The 20,978-nt window shown below is 41.4% G+C and overlaps 1 protein-coding gene across 1 annotated transcript in view; it reads left to right on the plus strand.

The window, feature by feature from the left end:
* SORCS3 (sortilin related VPS10 domain containing receptor 3) overlaps positions 1 to 20,978 on the plus strand; it is a 214,017-nt gene that overhangs the window by 57,668 nt on the left and 135,371 nt on the right. Inside the window, exon 4 of the mRNA XM_019471642.1 lies at positions 14,132 to 14,290. Within this exon, the coding sequence (XP_019327187.1) occupies positions 14,132 to 14,290 (159 nt within the window). The remainder of the gene's footprint in view (positions 1 to 14,131; positions 14,291 to 20,978) is intronic.

Below are 20,978 nucleotides of genomic sequence, written 5' to 3' on the forward strand. Positions count from 1 at the left end.
CCCTGCTCTACTGACTGAACAGGCTGGAGGTGCACAAGAAGCTGGGAGGGGGCACAGCCAGGACAGCTGACCCAAACTGGCCAAAGGGATATTCCATACCATGTGACGTCATGCTCAGTATATAAAGCTGGGGGAAGAAGGAGGAAGGGGGGGACGTTTGGAGTGACGGCGTTTGTCTTCCCGAGTAACCGTTACGCATGATGGAGCCCTGCTTTCCTGGAGATGGCTGAACACCTGCCTGCCCATGGGAAGGAGTGAATGAATTCCTTGTTTCGCTTTGCTTGCATCCGTGGCTTTTGCTTTACCTATTAAACTGTCTTTATCTCAACCCACGAGTTTTTCTCACTTTTACCCTTCCGATTCTCTCCCCCATCCCACCGGGGGGGAGGGAGCGAGCGGCTGCGTGGTGCTTAGTTGCTGACTGAGATTAAACCACGACAGAAAGAAATCTCTTGAGTTACAGATGTGTTGTAATACTTGGAGAAGAGGACTTTAGGAATTTCTCCTTTTTGAAGGGATTTTTATTGTCTATTTTGAATTCAGAAAAGTCACGTTTGCAGAGTAGGTTTCTCTGACCTTTTTCCTATGTAAGAAATATAGTTTCCCGATGCTGGATGACTTAGTTTATTAGTGTTTTAAGCATGGTTCAAGATCAATGAATGGAAGATGTTGGGATGTAAAGGCAAAATATGAGTGTTATTAGAATACTCTTAAAATATAGGGTCTTTTTCAGTATGCCCAAATAGGTTTGTGTTTGTTTGTTAGTTTTTTTGATTGTTTTAATGATTATTATTACTATATTTGGGGATTGTGTCTCCTTGTGGATCTTCGTAGTCAAGGGGCTCCTGTGAGAGAGTGCTCTGCCCTGCTGCAGCCTGGGACTGTGGGGCCTAGCATGTCAGATGCCCCACTGGGACCTGACCTGACCTGTAGGCTCCTGCATGTAAAGAAAGAACAAACTACTATCTGTTTGTTTGCAGGTTTTAATTTTACTACTTCTGACTCGACATAAATCATAGAGATAAATGTGGTCTGGGTTATGACCATTTGTCAGCACAGAATTGGGACACAAGCTTATGAGAGATCCCCAATGGAAGTTTTCCCCTTTCTTAAACAGGGACAATCTGATCGTTGTACTCCAGGGAAGGCTGTCCCTCGGTATCTGTGAACATGGAAACTGGAGATTCTTGGGGCTTTTTCAGTTAATTCTCTGAAAAAGCAGATGCATTAAAAAACCAAACAAAACCCCCCAAACCCCAGGGAGCCTCACCCACTGCTCATCAGCTGTTTCTAAAAATAAACACAACTGAGATAATTAACCAAATGCTCATATATGGCTTTATTTAATGGGGGTGGAGGGGAGAGGGTTAGAAGAGAGATGGGTATCTGTTTCTGTTTATACCTGTCTTAAAGATATTACATTGAAAGCCATCGTTTCAGTGTTCATGAAGAAAAAAGTTCATATATTATGAAATTCCAGAATTAGGGTTGCCTGTGTGTGCCTTTATGCATCTGCATTTCATGTCTCTGTACTTATGCATTCCGAGAGCTTTTACTTGCATTTTTCATAGGTTTCTGAACTCATTTAATACGCTTTTAGTTAGTGCTGAGGTAAGTATTGAAAGCGAATGGAAACCTAATGCAGGATTTAATTAATAAAGATAGGGAATAAAATGAGGGCTGTCTAAGTTGGCTTTATGAAAAATGTTTTGTTAAATGAACGTCATTTTAGTCTTCACAGATATTGCAAGTCTGCTAGATAAAAGTAAGCATGTAGGCACAAGATGTTTAAGTAAAATAAGAAAAAAGCAGTCAGACACCTGCTATGTCATTTATCCACCAAGAACTGGAACTGTGATCCTGAAATACCTGCTTAGATGCTGCCTGGGGCTTTGGGAAAAAATTGGCCACTTGAATGAAAGCAGGCACATATTTTAGGGAAAGGCAAATCAGAATTCAGACACTTTGGACTTGACTTATTTACCATGCACACTTCCCTGAGGTTGCTTTGTGTGCAAAAACCGAGTGGGTGAGCAGTGTTTGGCACTGTTTGTGATGGTAAACACTTTAAACATACAATTCCCATCCCCATCGTCCTAAAAAACCCCAAGATTGGTTGAGGAGGGTATTACTGCACTTCATTGTCTACTGGAGTGGCTGGAGAGTTAGGTTGCGAGGGGGAAAGGTGGGAGAAACCCAAGCCAATATGTCAGCTTTGTTTTTCTAGGACTTGCAAATAATGTTGGGGGAAAAAAGTGTAGTTATCAGGTAAGACTCACCCTGGCAGGATACTGGTGCACATCTATGACAGGGCTGCCTTGTCTGGCTTCCAGAAGTCAGTCCACTTCTCCTGTTGCTCTCTCCGCCTGCTTCACCTTGTATTGCTACAGTCAGGGCCCTACAGAGCCTTAGGGATGGTACGAGGTCGTAAAGAGAAGAGGTGGTATAAAGCTGGAAAGGTCACATCCACATTTAGATCTGGACTTCTGAGAGTTGGCTGTCAGTATTTAATAAAGAGGTAGTTTGCTCTAATTTAGCTAGCAAGTGTTAAAGGACAGATCAGAAGTTATAATATCCACTAAAATAAAGCTGCAGTTTTGCCACTTAGCATGGCCATTGCTTTTATGAAGCGGGCGGAGTGGACCTGTGTGAGCTTCCAGAGTGCCCTGCCTTGGTTACAGGGACAAAGAGGGACTGTCAGGATGCATCACCTTGTGAGGGGCTGCCTGTACTTAACACCCAGCCTGTTAGCAGGGCGGGCATAGCTGCAGATCCTGGTGTAGGGCAGGTTTATGAGACTTCCTTCCTTTCTCCACCCTCCCTACCTCTGTATGAAACATGGCCATCTCCTTTACTGCTGCAGCTCCAATAATATATTAATTTATGAAGTATGAAAAATGAGGTAGTTTTGAATTAACAAGGAGGGGAATGGTGCTTCACAGATAGCAGGATAATCAATCAATAATAATGAGTCAGCATGTCCTGTTATTAAAAAGGAGGAAAAATAATAGAATGGGTGGAGAGCAGCTCTTGGAAAAGGGGCAGGTGGGTCTTTTGAAGACTGCATAATGCTCTAACCTTGATCTTTAGTGATATGAGCTGGTTCATCAGGACACAGTTGTTTTTCTTTAAGGAAGATCACCGCCCCGCCAACCCCAACCCTCAAACCCAACAATCTGTGGCAAAATGTCATTTTATTTCATTCTTTTCCAAAGTGAAGAATAAAGAAATCCAGCATTACTCATTGAGTAAATTCTCATTCTTAGTAGAATATCGATTAGCAGCATCTGCAGGGTACATGCTGGTGGTTGAAGGGTCAGGACACTGTCTCACTTTCTGCCATATATGCGCATCTACCTCTTACAGTGTAAGTGCAGTAACTGACTTCAGCTCTGATGTGATCAACTTTGTGTAAAATGCTTTATCCCAAGCAGCACTGTGGATCCTTTTGCCAATTGATTCCTAAACCAAAGTGTCAGGGTTGTGCTGCAGGTAAAACTTTTGTCCCCTTTTCAATTCCCTTTCTTGTTACACTAGTTCTTCAGGACGCTGCAGTGACCAGGGCTCATATGTGTACGTGGAAGGATACGGAAAGGAAAGTATGTGATTTTTCCCAAGGCTGTGAGGTATCAATGACCCTGTTGGAATAGGACATAGCGCCTGTGGTTCACAGTCACTGGGGCAGTCGCTCACCTTCTTGGTGTGTAATCGCAGGCAAGACTTCTACCATAAACCTGCAAGGATTGTATCACTGGAAGCTAATTTTGCAAATGTAACAGAAAATGTCAAAGCCAGTGAGCTGGTAGTTGTGAATCCTGTTCCTAGGTCCTGAACCTTCCCATATATTAGGATCTCTGGCACTTGAGTTAGCGTGCAGAGCTTGCAACCACGGTGTATAGCTTAGAGCTGAGTGCTACTGTGCAGAGCACTGCAATGCCATCGTGTTTTGTAACTTTAACCTTTAATTTTTGGGAGCCTCAGCCTTCCATCCAGAAAATGGATAGACCTTACCCTACCTCCTCGTCTTCCTCCAGTGGGGGGATGTTAGGAGAAGTACATTAGGGACAGTGAGAGACACGAGTAATAGATGCCAGGTAAGTAAATTGAGATAGATCGTTAGCATCTGGATGTGAACATTGATAAAGCTGACTGTTGTCTATGTTCTCTCTGCAATCTGACTAAAAAGCAGAAAAATGAAGTGTGTAAGCAGAGGAGAAGCAATGATGCATTTAAAATTGTATTCAGGTTTAATGGCCTCAAGGGAGATACATAATACAATTTTTATTTTTCTAAAGAGTCATGAAACACTCTACTGTCCTCAAATGAAATAGACTGCTGTATACGGGCTGCAAAAAGTTTACCCCCATGAGTAACTATCCATGCACATCTCTTTGTTTTCTGTGATGGGGCAACTACTGTGAGTAAACTTATTCCCACATATAAAGTGTTCTCCCAAGTGAGACCTATAATCAGAGGAGTGTTTTTATATAAATGGTGTTCTCAGTTCCAGCAGCTGTGGTGCACACCGCCTCTCCTTACTGATAACATTATTTTCTGTAACTATTTCTGCTTACACAGTAAGTTACCATAATGGTGAAAATTACTTTGTAGTTCTATGGAGAATAGCACAACTATGCATTTACTCAAATAACATATAATTATAACAGTGAATGCTGCTTTTCTCTTTCTGTGCACACAGTTTGGGATCAGAGCTGTTCTGTGTCACTAGAAAAAGCTGTTGACCACAAAACAATGTGTCAGATGTTGCAACAGTTAGGGATTTCCTATGTAGAATCCAGAAGAGTAAAAAGGCATCATGCAGAATTGTGCAATGCAGAAATACCAGACTCCAGAGCAAAGCATAATATAGGTCAGAAGCTTTACATTTCTCTTCTGATTTGGTGTTTGTTTTTCCTGTGGAAGCACTGGTTGTTGCCTAAGGTCACCAGCCTGGGTTCCTTCTGCTTCTGGTCCAGGCCCAGTCATAGAAGTGCTGGTCAAACTGGATATATAGAAAACCAGCCATAAGTGGTGATACTTGTAACCTATTTGGCAATTTGTAGAGGGGAACTATGCATGAACATACCGTGATATGGAAAAGCCTTTGGCAAAATAGCTGAACAGCACGCAGCACAAAAGTGGCCTCAGGAAGGTGGGATTGCTGTGGCAGAGGACTTTGCTCTGATGATCTGTGGGGAGCTGGAGAATGTGCAGTTCTAACAAGAGTATAATGGACTAACCTTGGGTAAACTCTGCCTTGCTGTGACAATGAAAAGGATTTACAACCAAGCATGTGGCTCTTGCCAATCAGTCACTCTTTGCCAGGTCAAAAACATGCTTTTTGGATGGCTTCCATCCCCACTGGCACCTGAAATTTAACAAGCAAATGCTTGCTGTGCCTTGTAATTAAAAGTGAAAAGTACATGTGTCCAGTGCCAAAAAGACAAGAGAAAGCGGGGAGACATGTTGTTCTGACCTGCTTAGCAGTAAAACAAAGATGAGACGTTCTGCTTTGTTGGGTCTAGTACGATGGCTTATTCCACTCCTGTGCATGCAAATTGGATCCAGCCTGAGATTTGGCATTGTGGGCAGGTTAGGACGGCAGCCTTAGAGTATCTGAGTTCTTTTCCCAGCTCTGATTTTGCCTAAGTCTTACAGCCATGATATATTTTCATTTCCCACCTGCCAAGGAGGATGGCAGAGTGGTTTTCCTTGAGGGGCTCTTGTCTTGTATCCAATTTAGCCTTGATTTGCTCCTGATCCTCAGGGCATCCTGCAAGGTGCACCTGTGCTCTTCTGCAGCTGCTGGAGGTGGTAATTAAATGAAGCACACTCTCCACAGGGGATGGGGTGTGTGAGCTTGGAATTCTGTGAAGTGTTTTGTTTTGGTATGGCAATTTATGGCAGGTATGGCTGCAAACCCAAGAGCCTGTTTTAATTTTGTACAAATCTGAACAATTAATTGTAATTGTAATCTGCATATAATTAGATATGAGAAACAATAGAGGTCAGAAAGATTAATGAGGGTTATTCACTGTAAACAAGCATGGTGGGCTGATGTGCATCTCCTTAGAGAAGGTGGTGCTGGTCCTCATTTGACGTGCTTTTACTAATCTCTTTTCTCAGAGTTAATCATGTAAGATATCTCTTCTATGGATTTTCAGACAGGAGGACAATAGATAATCATTCTTTTGCCCCCAAACTGCTCTATCTCAGAGTCTCAAACTGCTCCATCTCAGAATCTTCTGAAAGTCTTTCTGGCATCTCCATCCTTTTTAGTCTTTACAAGAAGCAAATGAAAGAATTACTGAGATGCTGTAATCTTAAATGTGTACTCTTCCCTGACTGAGCCAACTGTATGTAGCACGTGCTGGGACTATATATTCCAATTGCATGTTTAGTGTCTGAGTGTAATACTAGTATCTCATGCATGTAGATTATTCATCCTTGTAGGCCAGACTTATGCTCCCTTGAACTACTGGTTCCAAGTTCTGTTGAGACAAGGCACATACTGGGTTGGTTGTAGCTAAAACTCTTAGTTTTATTTCTGACAGTACCAGGATTCTGCTGAGGGGCTTTTCAAGTAAACAGTGAACCTGGGGTGCTTGATCCTGGTGGGGAGGGTGTGCTGTTTGGACAGCAGATTTATGCTTACATCATTTCTGATTCACAAAATGGTCTCAGTATCTACACAGAATATTGTTGTGGTACGACTTACAAAACTTATGATGAAACTTGCTCTGAATTTTGAAGATGGGCTGTCTAAATATATGTAAAAACGGGACAGCAGAATAATTACATATTGCATTTCAGAAGAGGGTTTGATGTTCATGAAAATGACCGAGCACCCCAGCAATGTCTTCTTTTGTGTCGCAGTATCACCGGAAGACCCTGCTGGTTTATGTAAAAAAAAAAAAAAAAAAAAAAAAGTTTTCATTTTATAGCTTATTACTTTCTACCTTGTAATGGTCCTCTTCTTTCATGTACCCTCTACAAAAGACAAAACATTCTACAAATACATAGGACCTGCATGTAACCTGAACAGCATGATGTGCTCTGATCATTCTCAATGCTGGAAAGATGGGGAACCCACAGATGGGGTCCCCCTGACATTAATGTCAGAGATCTATGCTGTCTTCTCAACCCGACTTACTGGAGTAGAGAGCTGCCATCTCAAGCACAGATGGAGGAATCTATGGAGGAGGTCCTTCACAGGAGTTGGATGCTTACAGAAACAGCTGTTGATATCTGGAAAGTTCAGTGACAAGCAATTGGATTCTGCGGAGTAGAGGTTGGTTTGTAATTACAGAGAAGTCCTGATGGGAAGGAATTTCTGGAGAGAGGTTAGCATGAAGTGCCTGAAAGGTCTTGAGAGAGCTGTTTGGTTCTTTGGTCACGGTATATATAATGCAGACCCAATGCAAAAATCTCAGGAAACTATTTCATTGCTCAGTTTCTATGGGTGTCTGACTCATTTTTCATTATCCAATAATAAATACAGTAGTGAAAGTCACCTTTAACGCTTAAGATTGCTTGGATTTTATGGGATTGTATTGAAGTGAGTGCCAAGGTATAAAAGCCTTATGGTTGAGGTACTTTTATAACACATGCTTCATAAACCCTTATAAAGTGAGTGCCGTGCACTTCATCCTTTAAGATTACAGCGTTATGGTTCTGAGAAATGGTGATCTGGTGCTATATTCATTAATTAAATCTGTTATTAATGTTAAATTTCGGGCAATAAGAAGTGAAGTTACAAGAAGTTGAAATGGGGTAGGTCCAGACAATTTATCTCTCATGAAAGCTCAGTGCACATTTACTGCTTGACTGATGCCCACAGATTATCCTTAACATTAAGGAAGTTTTTGAGCTGTGTGAAACAAGAAGGAGCCCCAAATCTGGGCTACTCTGTAACACAAGGGATTGCAATGAGCGTTTTCCTTTTGGGGCGCAAAGTTAGTAATTATGTGGAAGCTGTTGCCCTCTTCATGGCTGTCGTCTTTGGCTTCCCAGAAAGCAGATGTCCCTCTTGTCACGGCTGCTGATCACTAAGTTGCTTTACTTCTATGTAAATAAATAGGATTTCTCTCTAGGGCCGATTTTTATCACATTTTTTCCTGTCTGACCGATTTGCTGGTCTTGGTGACTGGAAAGTAGAGGTTGGCTTCCTTTTCCCCTGATTATTGCAGGAGTCAGTATATCTACAGGGCAGTGAGCAGGTATCTAGCCATTTCTGAACATCTTCTGTAAAAGTTTGTGTAAAGTTAAGGTGTGTTTTCTAAACTGGTGCAAATCATGCAAAGATATTTTTAGCTTAATGCTGATTTATATGGGCGTTACTTCTGCTGGTAAGTAGACAGTTACTTGTGACACCAATACATTTTTGTCTCAGAGGGGTTTGAGCTGATTTAATTAAACTGAAGTTTTTTTAATTGAACTGACACGTGGTGAGGAAGGAAGAAAAAAGGATGAGATTTTCTTTGCAATGAGTTGCATCTGTCCTCCATGGGATTGGCATAGAAGGGCTTCAGATATGCTGTGTAGCTGTGTTCTAAGAGGTTAAGGTTGTGTATATACCTCCGAGGGCATCCTTTAGCCTGCTGGACAAGTAAAGTGCAGTAATGATGTAGGAGAGAGGAAGAATGGGAGGGGAATGAATAACCAAGTATTTGCCAGTGAGAAATTTCAGATGGTCAAACATTTAAATGAAAATGCTCTAGCAGTAAAAAATTATTTTTCCCATAAGAGAGTTCCAAACTATTCGCATTGAACGTACTTGTGATGAACTGATGTTTTGAGGGAAGAAAATGATTTTTCTATCTTTAAGCCTTTAAATGTCGTTTGGTTTTGGTTTTTCAGTTTCAAAAGGAGGAAAGGACATAATACGTCCAAACAAAGCAAAAAATCCTCTGTTTGCATTGACATTTCAGCATAAATTGTTGAAACTTTTTGGCTTTTTAAACTCAAAGCTAATACAGAACTTTGGGAAGTAGGCTTAGCTCCGGAGGTCTTGTGGGACCACACAATCCTTTAAATGTTTTAAATCAAAATGGGAAAGCAAAAAAACCAAACCAAAACAAAAAAAAAAAAATTCTTTTTTAAATCAGATTTGTGTTTTCCTGTTGTTGATGTAAATGTAGCCTGGCTTTAAGAAGGACCTAAAGTTTTTTTTTAGGAAGGACCTGAAGTGCTTCTGAGTTGAGGGTCTAGTGGGAGGAGGCCAAAAAAAAAAAAAAAAGCCTTTTCACATGTAAGCTGAGCACATTCAATATGGAAATCACTATGAAGCTGTAAACATTCTGTAAAAGTTTCTGTTTTTTGCAGCAGTGTTTGTGGCAGAACTACCTTTTCAGTTGCAGGAGAGGACAATGCAGTGCTACAGAGCAAATTGCTAATACTTTGCTAAGGAGCCTTGGGTGGTTTGTAGGTGGATTTTTTTTGAACTGTTTTGTTTATTTCTTTTTAGAACAGCACTTTATATAGGTGAATGAGAATGTGACTGGGACCTCTGAAAAGGACTGCTTATGAAAAGCGCATTAAAATGAAGAGGAAAATCAGAAGGCAGTACACAATGGTTTAATGCTATCTACTTATTTCTGGGAACAAAAGACATTTATTTTGAACCTGTCTTCTTTATTCATTTACTGGGATGCTTCCTGCTAATGTAGCTCAGTGGTACTACTGCTACAGATATTGTACCTATAAAACTTCTCCGTGCTGATTTAGAGAGATGTGCTTTGGTAATTTACAGTGAAAATTTATGTTGGCTGAGGAAAATAAAAGGATTCAATGAAAACTAATATTAATAAAAGTGCCTTTTATGTGGCATGTTGTTTCGTTTTTTGTCCAGAGATAGTTTATTAAAAGATTCAGCTGTGTACGAAACAGATCTCTGTTGTGCTGGGATAACACAGAACCAGGGAGCAAAAGCGGTGATAAAGCTTTTGAATCTGATGCTATGGATACAGGTAATATGATGGGCGGGTGGGGGTGGTTGTTCTTGTGCCTTGGGTGCAGAAGAGGAAGGATAGCGGTGATGTGCCAAGCAGGCCTGTTCAAGTGGGGGCAGAGCCGTGAAGGGTGCTGGGAGAAGAACTGAGTGCCAAGCTATAGGGGAGTCTTTGGCATAACTGCAATAGGCAGATTCAGGCAGATACGAGCTCAGGCTACCTGTACCCTACCAAGCCAGTAGAGTCTGGGCATGTTGTAGTGTTGTGCCTGTGAGAAGTGTGCTAGCTCATTATGGGTGTGGTTCAATATTCCAGATCACAGTCGTCTTTGTGCCTGGCTAGCTTGGAGCAGAGGAAGAGGAATGTGTCACCATCTGGACTCATCCATCTGGACATAGCCTATGTGAAACCAATACTGAGTAAGGTGTTTGCATTAACCCAGTGACACACCTGGGATTTTAATAAGGGTAGCAGGAACTCAGATTCTTAGTTACAAATCCTGCCTTAGTTTTTATTATATTAGCCCCATCAGAAGGCATGCCGTTTTAGTGGATTTGTGCAGTGATGTGGTGTCACTTTCCTTCCTCCCCACTTCTACATTTGTTCAGAGCTCCTTTTAGGGTCCTATACTCTCTCCAGCAAATCTGAGTGACTCTTAGCTACTTCTATGGTTTGTGTACCAAATACGTCACGGCAGGTACAGGTATGACACCTACTTTCCTTGTTCTTTCTGCCTGCAGCCTGTGCTTCTTATTTCCTGGGATAAATCCCCTCGAGGTATTCAGAGCTGGATGTGTTTCCTGATCACGTGCCAAAGATCCCAGTCTGTACATCGTAGTTTATGTTGTTCTTGCAAAGTGGCCTCTCCGAATCATCTCCCTTCTGTGTGCTTCCCTGGCTGGTGTCTGGTGTTCTGCTGAACTGGAGTTCATTCAGAACAGCTCTCTATGTGTCATCATTGTCCCCAAAGCTCCTGCTTTAAAGGAGATACACCACGTACCAGGCAGCTCTGTTCCTCTGCGTTCATCTCCTAAGGAGCTACCTGAAGTTCAGTCTGATTTTCAGCCTGGTTTGTTTTGTCTGGTGCTTGCCATTCATTGTCGACTGAATTTTGGAGGTCAGGCTATAGCATCTAGAGGAAAAACTATGTAGTATAAACCACCTCATCTTGAGTATGTTTTCAAGGACTTACCCTTAGCAGTAATCAATCCTGACTCCTCTTCCCCTCTCCACTTAAACTAGAGAAGGCAGCAAATGAAAATAATATTCTATATGCGTGTGTGTGTATATATATATTCTAGAATGTAGCAAGGTGAAATGTAATTTCCTTTTTAATAAAGGCTGCCATTTAATTTAATATTATAGAAAATGATTAGATCTTAAAAACCTATAAATTACGTTTGACAACTCTCTGGTGCTCCTTTGCTATTCTTTGTGGCAATTATAAATGGCAACACAGGGTGCTGGCAGAAATGCTCATTCTGACTGGAGTTTGTTTATTGGTTCTTAATGAAAAGCGATTAATCTAAATCACTACTGAGGTGGAACCTTCGCCCTGGTCCCATAATGAGAAGTGGCAGTTTCAGGCCTTTGACAAATGTCCTGCTATTTCCCCTACCAAAAGTTGTCCCCTTCCCCCATAGCTTCCAGCAGAAAAAAGACAATAAATAAATAAAAGCCCAGAGTCTCCCACTCTTCTTTTCCTGCTTGCCGCATAACAAAACTGTGGACCAGTCCTAGCCACATGACTGGTGGTGGCCTTTTGTTTTTCACTCCCATTGAGCCTCCTGTTTCTTCCATCCTGCTTTGTGTAGGATCAGCCTTGCCTGGGAGGATGGATGACAACAGAGATGTTGGGTGTGTTCTTTTCTCTATTTGAATAATGGAGAGTAGATATCAGAACTGGGTGAAGGGTGGTGGGTGACTAATACGATGGCACTTACAACAAGGTATGACTGTTGTTAGACTCTTCCAGCTTTCCCTCTAGCTGTTAATTTTCCTAGCTTGATGGTTTTATTATTTGACCTTGCAACCACTGTTATGCTTCCAGAGGAACAAATTGCCTGGCTTTGTGAACCATCTGGTGGAAACATCACCTTTTCCATCTCATCTGACCCATTTCTTGAACTATCCACCGAAGTGTTGCAGATCATGTGTGAAAGGGCAGAGTGGATGTTTTGCGTGTGTACCACATGAAGTCTATGCAACTGTTAGCTGTCTTGTGCTCCTTATCTGAGGGCAGAACCCTAACAGTGACCTTTTAATATACAGCATTATTAACTTTGTAACCTTCTGCAACATCAGGTGGAAAATCTTTTTATTCCTGGAGTATCCTTCTTTTTAAAAGTAAGATCTCTCTGGAATATCTTGTTATATTGACAATCTTACATCCTTCTTCCATTCTACACATGCAAGCAATTTTTACTAAAGTATGTTACAGTTCTGTCTGGCACAGGCAATATGCTTTAGATGAACAGCGGTATACTTGGGGGACAAAATGTCTTTGAAGTCTAAGTCACCAGTGACAGAAAAAATATCTTGAAATAGCGGGGAAACCTTTCTTGTTTGGAGCAAAATGAAATACATATTTTGATCTGATTAGAAAGAAGAAACGTACCAAAGCTTCCTTCTAGGTGGAAGCCATCGCGACCTATTCTCAAGACTAATTCCCAGGGAGTCAGTTGCCTGCGGGGACATTTCTCATTTCCCATGCTGTGCACCACAGCACAATGCAAGTGCACTTCTTCAGGACTTGTGGCGTGGCCTTCTGTGGGAACAGGTGGAGATTGCTTTATGAGGCTGGTAAGCGGTGTATGTGAGGGTTGCTAAAGGAGCTCTGAGCTCAAGCTGGATTCATACAGGTGGCTTCACCCTAGGACAACATTCAGTTCTAGTTTTAAAGGCCCTTTTCATTTCTTAATGGAAAGGATCAGAAACCATTTGCATTATATTCACTTTCCCTTGGTGACTTCATGGAGTTAATGAGGTGCTTAAGATTAAACAAGCGCTGAAATTTTTTGCTTGATCAAGGTCTAACATACCAAGGGTCTTACCATTCCTTGTAACTGATTTTTCCTGTCAAAATTAATGTGTTTCCCTATTGTGGTCTTGAAGTTGGAGCTCTGTGAAGTTGGATAAGAAAAGTTAACATGGACATGCGAGTGTAGCAAAACTGCAGTGGATTTCAGCTAGCTGATCATTGTGCAGCTAGCTAAAAAAGGCAGTTCCTGGATCTGTTTTCCTGCTGAAAGGCAGTTTCTATATTTGTTTCAGCTACTGTATCAATAACCTGCTGTGTTTAGCACAGCTCTAATTTATTTCCCACTGTTTGCCTTTATTTTATGGTACTGGCATTTGCTTTAATGTGAAGTCGTTTTCTGCAGATGTTAATAAGATGGTGTTAATGTTTCCACAACATTTTTCTTGATAACATTTATGTAGAGCATGCCATCTGATAATGTGGAATCAACCCATTTTAAAATATTGGTAATAATTTTCTAATTAAAATTAGAGGCTCAGAAGTGTTTTCCTCCCTGTACAAATTGAGGTCATACACTTTCCCGTGCTTGGGGAAAATTATGTGTTCACTGAGTGAATGAATATCTCCTACGGTATAAATTGGAAGCATGATATATGAGATCGTGTATCAATGTTTGCACACACACACGTGGACTATTTTCAGATGCCAGCAGCTGATCCAGGTAGGTGTTCTGTGTTTCCAGTGAGGTGATGCTCTCATTGGTACCTCTGCAAGCTGCCAAATAGTAAGCCTTAAATCTCAGGGGTGCCCTGTTGTGTACTTTTGGAGAGAGTATTCCACATTTGGGAAGAGAGGTGGTAGATTGGAAAGGGACCATGTAAGCCTGGTGTGGCTGTCTGAAGTTGCTATACACAACCAAAATCAGCTTCAATATCAATGGAGCATTTTTCATTCTTGCTGGGCTTTCTGAATTTATCTGGATAAAAATAAAATGAAAAAAAGGAATCATTGAATGAATCCCCAAATAAAATGGAAGTGAAACACCAAAAAAACCCCTATTTGGGAAATCCTATGGGCTGTTTACACTGTTGAGCAATGTTCTGAATACATCTAGTAGGAATCAGTGCTGTATGACCTCACTTTTAAATGATGTTCAGTTCCACTTTTCCATTAACTCTTTTCCCTCCATTTTTTGATTTAGATCATGCTTCTTAGTGATCCAGAGATTGAGAGCAGCATCCTCATCAGCTCTGATGAAGGCGCTACCTACCAGAAGTACCGTCTAAACTTCTATATCCAGAGCTTGCTCTTCCACCCCAAGCAGGAGGAGTGGATCTTGGCCTACAGTCTGGATCAAAAGGTGAGCAATTGACTTCATATTTCAATGATTCTGGAGCCAGGTGTTGAAGGGGATAGTGTCTAGAACCGCGCACTTCCAGAGATGGTGAAGAAATTATGGTGTGCTTTGCTGCTCTCGCCTTGCAGGTTTAAATGTGCTCAAAACCCACTCAGTGACTCCAAAGCAAACTTGCTAAGTTGTACAGTGATCATGATGGGTATGGAAACTTTAGTAGTGGTGATGGTACAAAAGATGAAAAGAATCTGAGATTTGGCATGACATATGGAGCTGTTCTAAAAATCTATCGATTTGTAGGCCTTGGTGATTGCTGAGCTGTCTTTGAGAATCGAGCACTCGGGCTGAGTTGGTCTGTAACAGCTGGCTGTTGCGTGTGAAGGGATGCTCTTCCTGCTTGCAAACTGAACTCAGTTATCTGGAAATCAGTGAGCAGCAACAGATTACAAACTCATCTGTGCCATTTTTAAGTCACTTTGCAGTGCCTTCTGTTAGTGATACAACTCTTAAGTCTGTTACTTTGTCCTTAGCAAGCCTGCTCTTACTCATCTGTCTTGAAAGATGCTGAGCAATGCCGGTGCTATGTGACTTGTAAAGTATTGTGGCTATAGAGTGTGTGCTTCAGTTCTGGAACAGCAGTCCCCACTACAGCCCAAAGCTAAGACAAAGACCAGATGATCAAGTTACAAATTTTAGAAAGCCTAAAACTTGCCGAGCTTTTATCTTTCCTCTCTTCCATTTCTGTCGTCCATAGACTCTGGAAAGTAAAAACACGCTGAATAGCCACTTTAAATTTTTTACATTAATCTGTCAAGTGTGCGTGTGTGTTCTGGCTGGGATTTCTAGCTCCTACAGTTATTTTTGAGGTTTTCTAAATTAGTCAGTCTCACATCTCTGCTATAAGGACAATACACCCAAAATATTGTGCCTCTTGTATTTGACAGAATTTCCTTTGAAAGGCCAGTGCAAGTCTTTACCCAGGTAGTTACTGAGAGTATAATCAAATAATCTACTGCCTCCGTACTTCCCGATGTAACCTTTCCATCCGCTTGTTAACAGAATGCTATGGCAGGCACCAGGTGGTTTGCTGCTACGCTACTGATGATGCTTGAGTGACATTTGCAAGCACAAAGCTATTGTAAATACACTCCTTTTGTAGTATCACATCCTTACTGTATGAAGGAGTTAGTCAAATGTCAAATAGTTTTGTGCACTCAAATGTTCAGCGTAACAGGGATTTTGAAGTAGGCTAGAAAGACCAATCTATTTGATGTCATGGAATGGTTTGATGCTACTTTTAAACTGGAGGTAAAGATTTTAAATGGTACTGGTGTTTGTACAAAGGCAGCCCTGAAAGAAACAGACATCTGATGAGGCACTCATGGATATGAGAAGCCAGGTATGATGTGCTGAGTATGCGTTTGCAAAGAGATCCAGCTGTAGTGAGTGCGGAGCATCTGCTCTTGGGTTGAAACACTGTACTTCTATTTCCAGTGCTTTGTACTCTTTTTATGACGTTAGCCACTGGAAGGAGAAATCAAAATACAAAGTATGCACACGCACTTGACTGTGAGGTTGTAATTATGCTCCCCTAGTACAGTACAGCAATAGTGGCTCAGGAGCATTTTTGCTTCTGCTCCTTCAAACTAATGCATCTGAGTGCCCACCTCAGCTGTTCTCTTCTGCTCAGAACAGCGCCAAGGAAAATGACCTGTGAGTTAGAAATACCCTGAGGCTGCTTGCATTTTATCCCAGGAACTGAACAAATTTGTCCACAGTGTAAGAGGAAAGATGAAGCGCTCTGCAGCTTGTTGGTCAAATGGAAATGAAGCAACGTGAAGTTCAGGCTTTGCCTTTATGTCTGCCTTTGTGTTCAAGGCCACTCATGATGCTTTTCTTCAGTGTTCAGAAAGATGGCCTCAAGTGCTGGTTGAAAGTTGATCCTTGAGTAGAACCATGGAGGCAGCACTTTTCCCAGTTGAAGTGTTTGCTTAACGTAACCCAGGTATAGATTGTGCTCAGCCACATCTTGGCTTAGTAAGAGCTGTAAAGGAATTGTCACTCTGGCTCAGGATCATGCAGCTTCACTACGGTTACAGTTGATACTGAGATAATGGGCAGTGCTGTTAGAGCGCAAAGGCAGTGCTATAGATTGTGACAGCAGTGCTATGTGAAGTCCCCAGATGAAGTCTTCCGAAAGGCCAGTGTAATACATTCCTGCCTGTCTGGAAACAGGAGTACTGCCACAGCTGAGTGGGAACCAGAGGTCAGCCATCACCTTCTGTTAGATGGGGGTTAGGCCAATGAGAAGACGAAAGTGTCTTTTAGGCTAAAAATCCTAAATCCTTAAGTAGCTTCATTAGGTCTTGTGCATCTTCATAACGCTGTTGTGGTTGTTCTCCTCTCTTGTTCTCTAGAAGCCAGATCTGGATCTCACACCTTCCCACACTGCTATGTCATGCCCTCTCTCCTAGCTGTGATGATGGGATCATGTCAGTGGCAATGATCATTTGATCTCTCTGCTGCTGACCAGAAGAGAGATATCAAGAGCTTCTAAAATAAGCGGCTAGAGAGGCTCCAGTAGTGCTCTGCAGTTGTGAGAAGGCTATCCAAAGAGATGCCATGCTGTTGTCAGGGGCTAATTCTCCAACTGCAGCCTGGTTCTGCTGGTACTCCGCTGTCTGTTTTTGTGCCCATTTTCCTGTGAGGCAGCGTCAAGTTGCCTGGCACAAAATAGGTGGTGCTGGATCAAATAGTGCTTGCTTTCTCACTTCATGTATCCAGGTTTTTGGGATACAAGTGCTCTGAAACACTTTTGATTTAAATGCATGAAAGGGCAATAAAATAGAAAGTTTATCATTAGTCTCTGTAACCTGCAGGTAATATTCATCCTCAGATACTGTAACAAGGAAGGTGTCGATGAAAGTCAGTGGCTTGCTGTATGTTCAGTGGTGCAGCCACTCCTACAGTGGGAGACCATACTCTTCCACCTCTCTAAGCTTTAAAAGTGTGTTTGACATTTAAAGTCTATTTGTAATGACTACTTTAGAGTCAGATTTAAAAATGCAAATAACTCTGAAAAATCAAATACATACAATTTGACTCCCAACAATAGGAACTATTAAGGGAAGATCTAATCCATCCTCTCATAACTGTGAATGTGTAAACAAGTTTGCAAATTTAATTTAATTTCTTAGATTAAAAAATAGCTTTTAGATTAATATTTCTTTTATTATTTTTATTTCAATTAAAAATAATAATATGGTTTTGTAAGCAAGCTGTGGTCAACTTGGAAATTAATGAGACTGATGAATCTGAAAATCCATTTTGCCTAGTATGTTGTTCCACACAGGAAAATGAAATACCAACAGCTAGTGCCCTACAAATAATTGATTTGGTTGCTGTCTAGATCAAAAGATTTTAAAATTGTTTGTGTATAAAAACAGAAAACAATATTAAAGTTTGTGTGTGAAATAAAAATAGTCAGTGTATTGGATCTTCCTGTTAGAAAGTTTTCCTCTGAGGTCTTCTGACCTACAGTTCCATGGCTGTGATTCAAGCCTCCTTTTTAATCATTCTTTTATCCTAAGCATCCCTCCTTCTTTTTAGCTAACTTCTACACATTTGACAACAATATTAGTCTATTTATCCAGTTGATTAAAAAAACGACCAACCAACTAAAAAAACCCAACACATTTTGAATTCTGTCCTTTAACAGAATTATTGTCCCTTCCAAGTTGGTGTTTTAGAAGGTGTATTCTCTATTCTAGGACAGTAGTGAATAAATGAAATAATGTAGAACTCTGTGACACCCTTGTGGAACCACAGTCTTTACATGTCCCCTGCAGTTTGACAGCGGCCAAGTGATAACTGTTTTCAGAATATGGTATCCCAGTTAGGTTTTTACCAGCTAATAGTAACTTCCTACAGTCTTTTAGGTTGCTTAGGAGAATGCTATGAGACCTCAGACTGAGTGTATGTATCCGTGATATGCAAGGGTTGTCCTCTCTTTCCTGAGCAAGTGATGCCTTCCTGCGGTAATATTCCAGTTGTGAATTTTCTCAGCCAGACACTGTTATGCCACTATTATGTGTAATTTTGATCATAAGTTTATGCTTCCAGCTTCTCCTGCTGTCTCTCTCTTACTCTCAGCCTTGATGTTCAGGCGTTGCAGGATGCTCTGCAGATTATTGTTCTTCTCACTGCTCCTCGTATAGCCTTGTTGTTGAATAACCCCACTCCCCTGGCTTATCCCTTGCACGGGTCTGTTTTTATACCTACCTGTGGACTTTTGCTACCAGTCTCAAGTTTAAAGCCCAAGCCTCACAACAACAATCTTATGTCCAAAAATGACTTTCCTCTTCCTTAAGAGAAGGAGCCCATCTCTTCTCAACAGAACTTCTCCTTGAAATGTGACTTCATAGCTGAGAAAGCCAAAGGCTTTCTGACAATGTTATCTCTTCCATCAGCTGAAATAATTGAATACAGCATCAGTTCAGTCCCCAAATTTTTTATTACCACTCCCACGTGGGTATTTTCCCTCTTTTTCCTGCTTGGGGCTATTCCCAGGAGCAAGGGAGAAGATTCAGCGAGAAGGATGGAGCCCTGCAGGCTTTCTGAAAGATGTTTTGCTGTGTGGCTGCTGGTTACTTCATTCATTTAAGGACAAATCACAGCCACCACTATTTGTTTTCTCTTTGGAGTATCCAAAGAATTATTGAGGATACTTCTTCAGTATGAGTTGACACAGTGTATAGTTCCTGTTCTTAATTTTTGTGGCCAATTACGACCCTCCTCTGCCTTGCTAACTCTCTTGTATTATCAACTAAATGCAGTATGCATGAGCCAAGAAATCTGTTTGTGTGGGCATGAATGTGTAGCAAGTTTGTAGACCCTAATGTCTTCTCACAACATAAAGCATAGACAGGAGGAATTTTTGCAGGGCTTTAAGCAAGCATGGGTGGGTGTACTACTCCCCCCTAAGCAGCCATGTGGCATTGTGCAATTATCAGGCCCTGGGAGATTAATTGCATCTTGTGAGTTGAAAACCCTTGGATCCCTTCCCAGTGGCTTTGTGTGTGTTTACTTTATTGACAAAATAGTGCAATCTGATGTGTGCACATGTTGGTTCTGTTAATGGCCCCCTGTGGCCTTTGACAGAAGGTGGACACTATGTAAATGTTATAGCCAATTTTGCTGCAAGTCAGGCTGGGTCTCACTAGTAGTGTCCGTATTGGCACTTGGATATATGAGCCGATACAATGGGAAAATGGGGCTTCATCCTCCACTTTTCACAGGTTTTTGCAGAAAATATATAGGAAGCCATTTTAAATGACCCTTGTATCAAAGTGTGATGGGAAGGGGAATATATGAAAAAGGTGTGATATTCTCTGTTGGAAAGTATTGGAAACTGCTTTATGGAGTGATGTGAAAGCTTGGAGTCTACCAGCATATAATGAGGTATAGTTTTTGTTGCTGCCATTCATAGTGGCTGGGGATGAAGAGCTTGAATTGGTCTTGCATTTCTGATACTAATATTTCAAGTGCCTCATCATTTGTCTCATTTATCCAAGGAACCAACTAATTCTCAATAAGCTCAACTTTCTACACCCCAATACCCCTCTGGGGAACGGATCAGTCTGGAGGTGGAAATGGAGGGGAGTTTCCAGCTCCATGGAATTTCTCTCACAATGACATTGAAACTTCTTTCAGAAGTGCACAACTCTCTTGCATGAATATTTTTTTAAAAGGCAATTTAAAAAAAAAGAGAGAAAATATTAGGGAAATAGGGAGAGAGATATTTAAAATATTTCAAATCACCATTTTTAAGAGAAAAAAACTATGCAAAGAGATACAGTTCCACCTGTTCCTTACAGGCCAAACTGTGATTTGGAACCTGCTGGGAATAGGTGAGAGACTGAATAATTCAATAACAGACCAATTTAAATTCCCCAGCCACACCATTATGAATTTGAGAACATTGGATAAACAAGAAGTTTGGCTATCAGTGGCTTCTCCCTCCATGGGGCTTAATCTTCAGCAGGAAGCGAACAAAAGAAAGTGGGTGCCTTAATATCTCTTTGAATGAGGTGATAAATAAAATGTGCAAGATAACATTCTGCTGTATCACCAAGTAGCACCTGGCAGACAGTATCAGGTCTGTCTGGGGAGATTCCTTCAGTGTTGGAGATATGGCAAGTTATGGTCTGAAAATTGAATGCGGTGCATGTCAGAGCCCTGACTATCTTGACTAGACACTGCTGAATTTATCAAAAAGAATCACAGATCACACTGGGACTACGTGGGAAATGTTTTTTTTAATAGCCTAGGCACACAGAGACAGAGCCACGAAGGCAGTGTCTCACTGCTGCCAGGTGAAATTCTCCCCTGGAATTTGGGCCCAGGCTGCCAGTATGGCATGGGGCAGTTAGGCAATTAGGCAGCTAACTGCTTTTTTGGACAGTGTCCAGTTGGGTAGGGTGCTGCCAAAGAAATCTAGTGGGACTTGCTGAGAGGAGCGCAAGGCTGGGTTCATGTTCTTCTTGAAATATAGGCATCTTATTCCAGGCAGTCATCCATCTTTGTCTGGGATTCTTTGTGATGAGCCATTTTCATAGACTTATAGAACAGCCCAGGTTGGAAGGGATCTCGAAAAATCATCTGGTCCAACCTTTTGTGGGAAAGGGACCCTAGA

This window comes from Aptenodytes forsteri, unplaced genomic scaffold (assembly GCF_000699145.1).
Source record: "Aptenodytes forsteri isolate BGI_AS27 unplaced genomic scaffold, ASM69914v1 Scaffold15, whole genome shotgun sequence".
Classification (NCBI taxonomy): Eukaryota; Metazoa; Chordata; class Aves; order Sphenisciformes; family Spheniscidae; genus Aptenodytes; species Aptenodytes forsteri.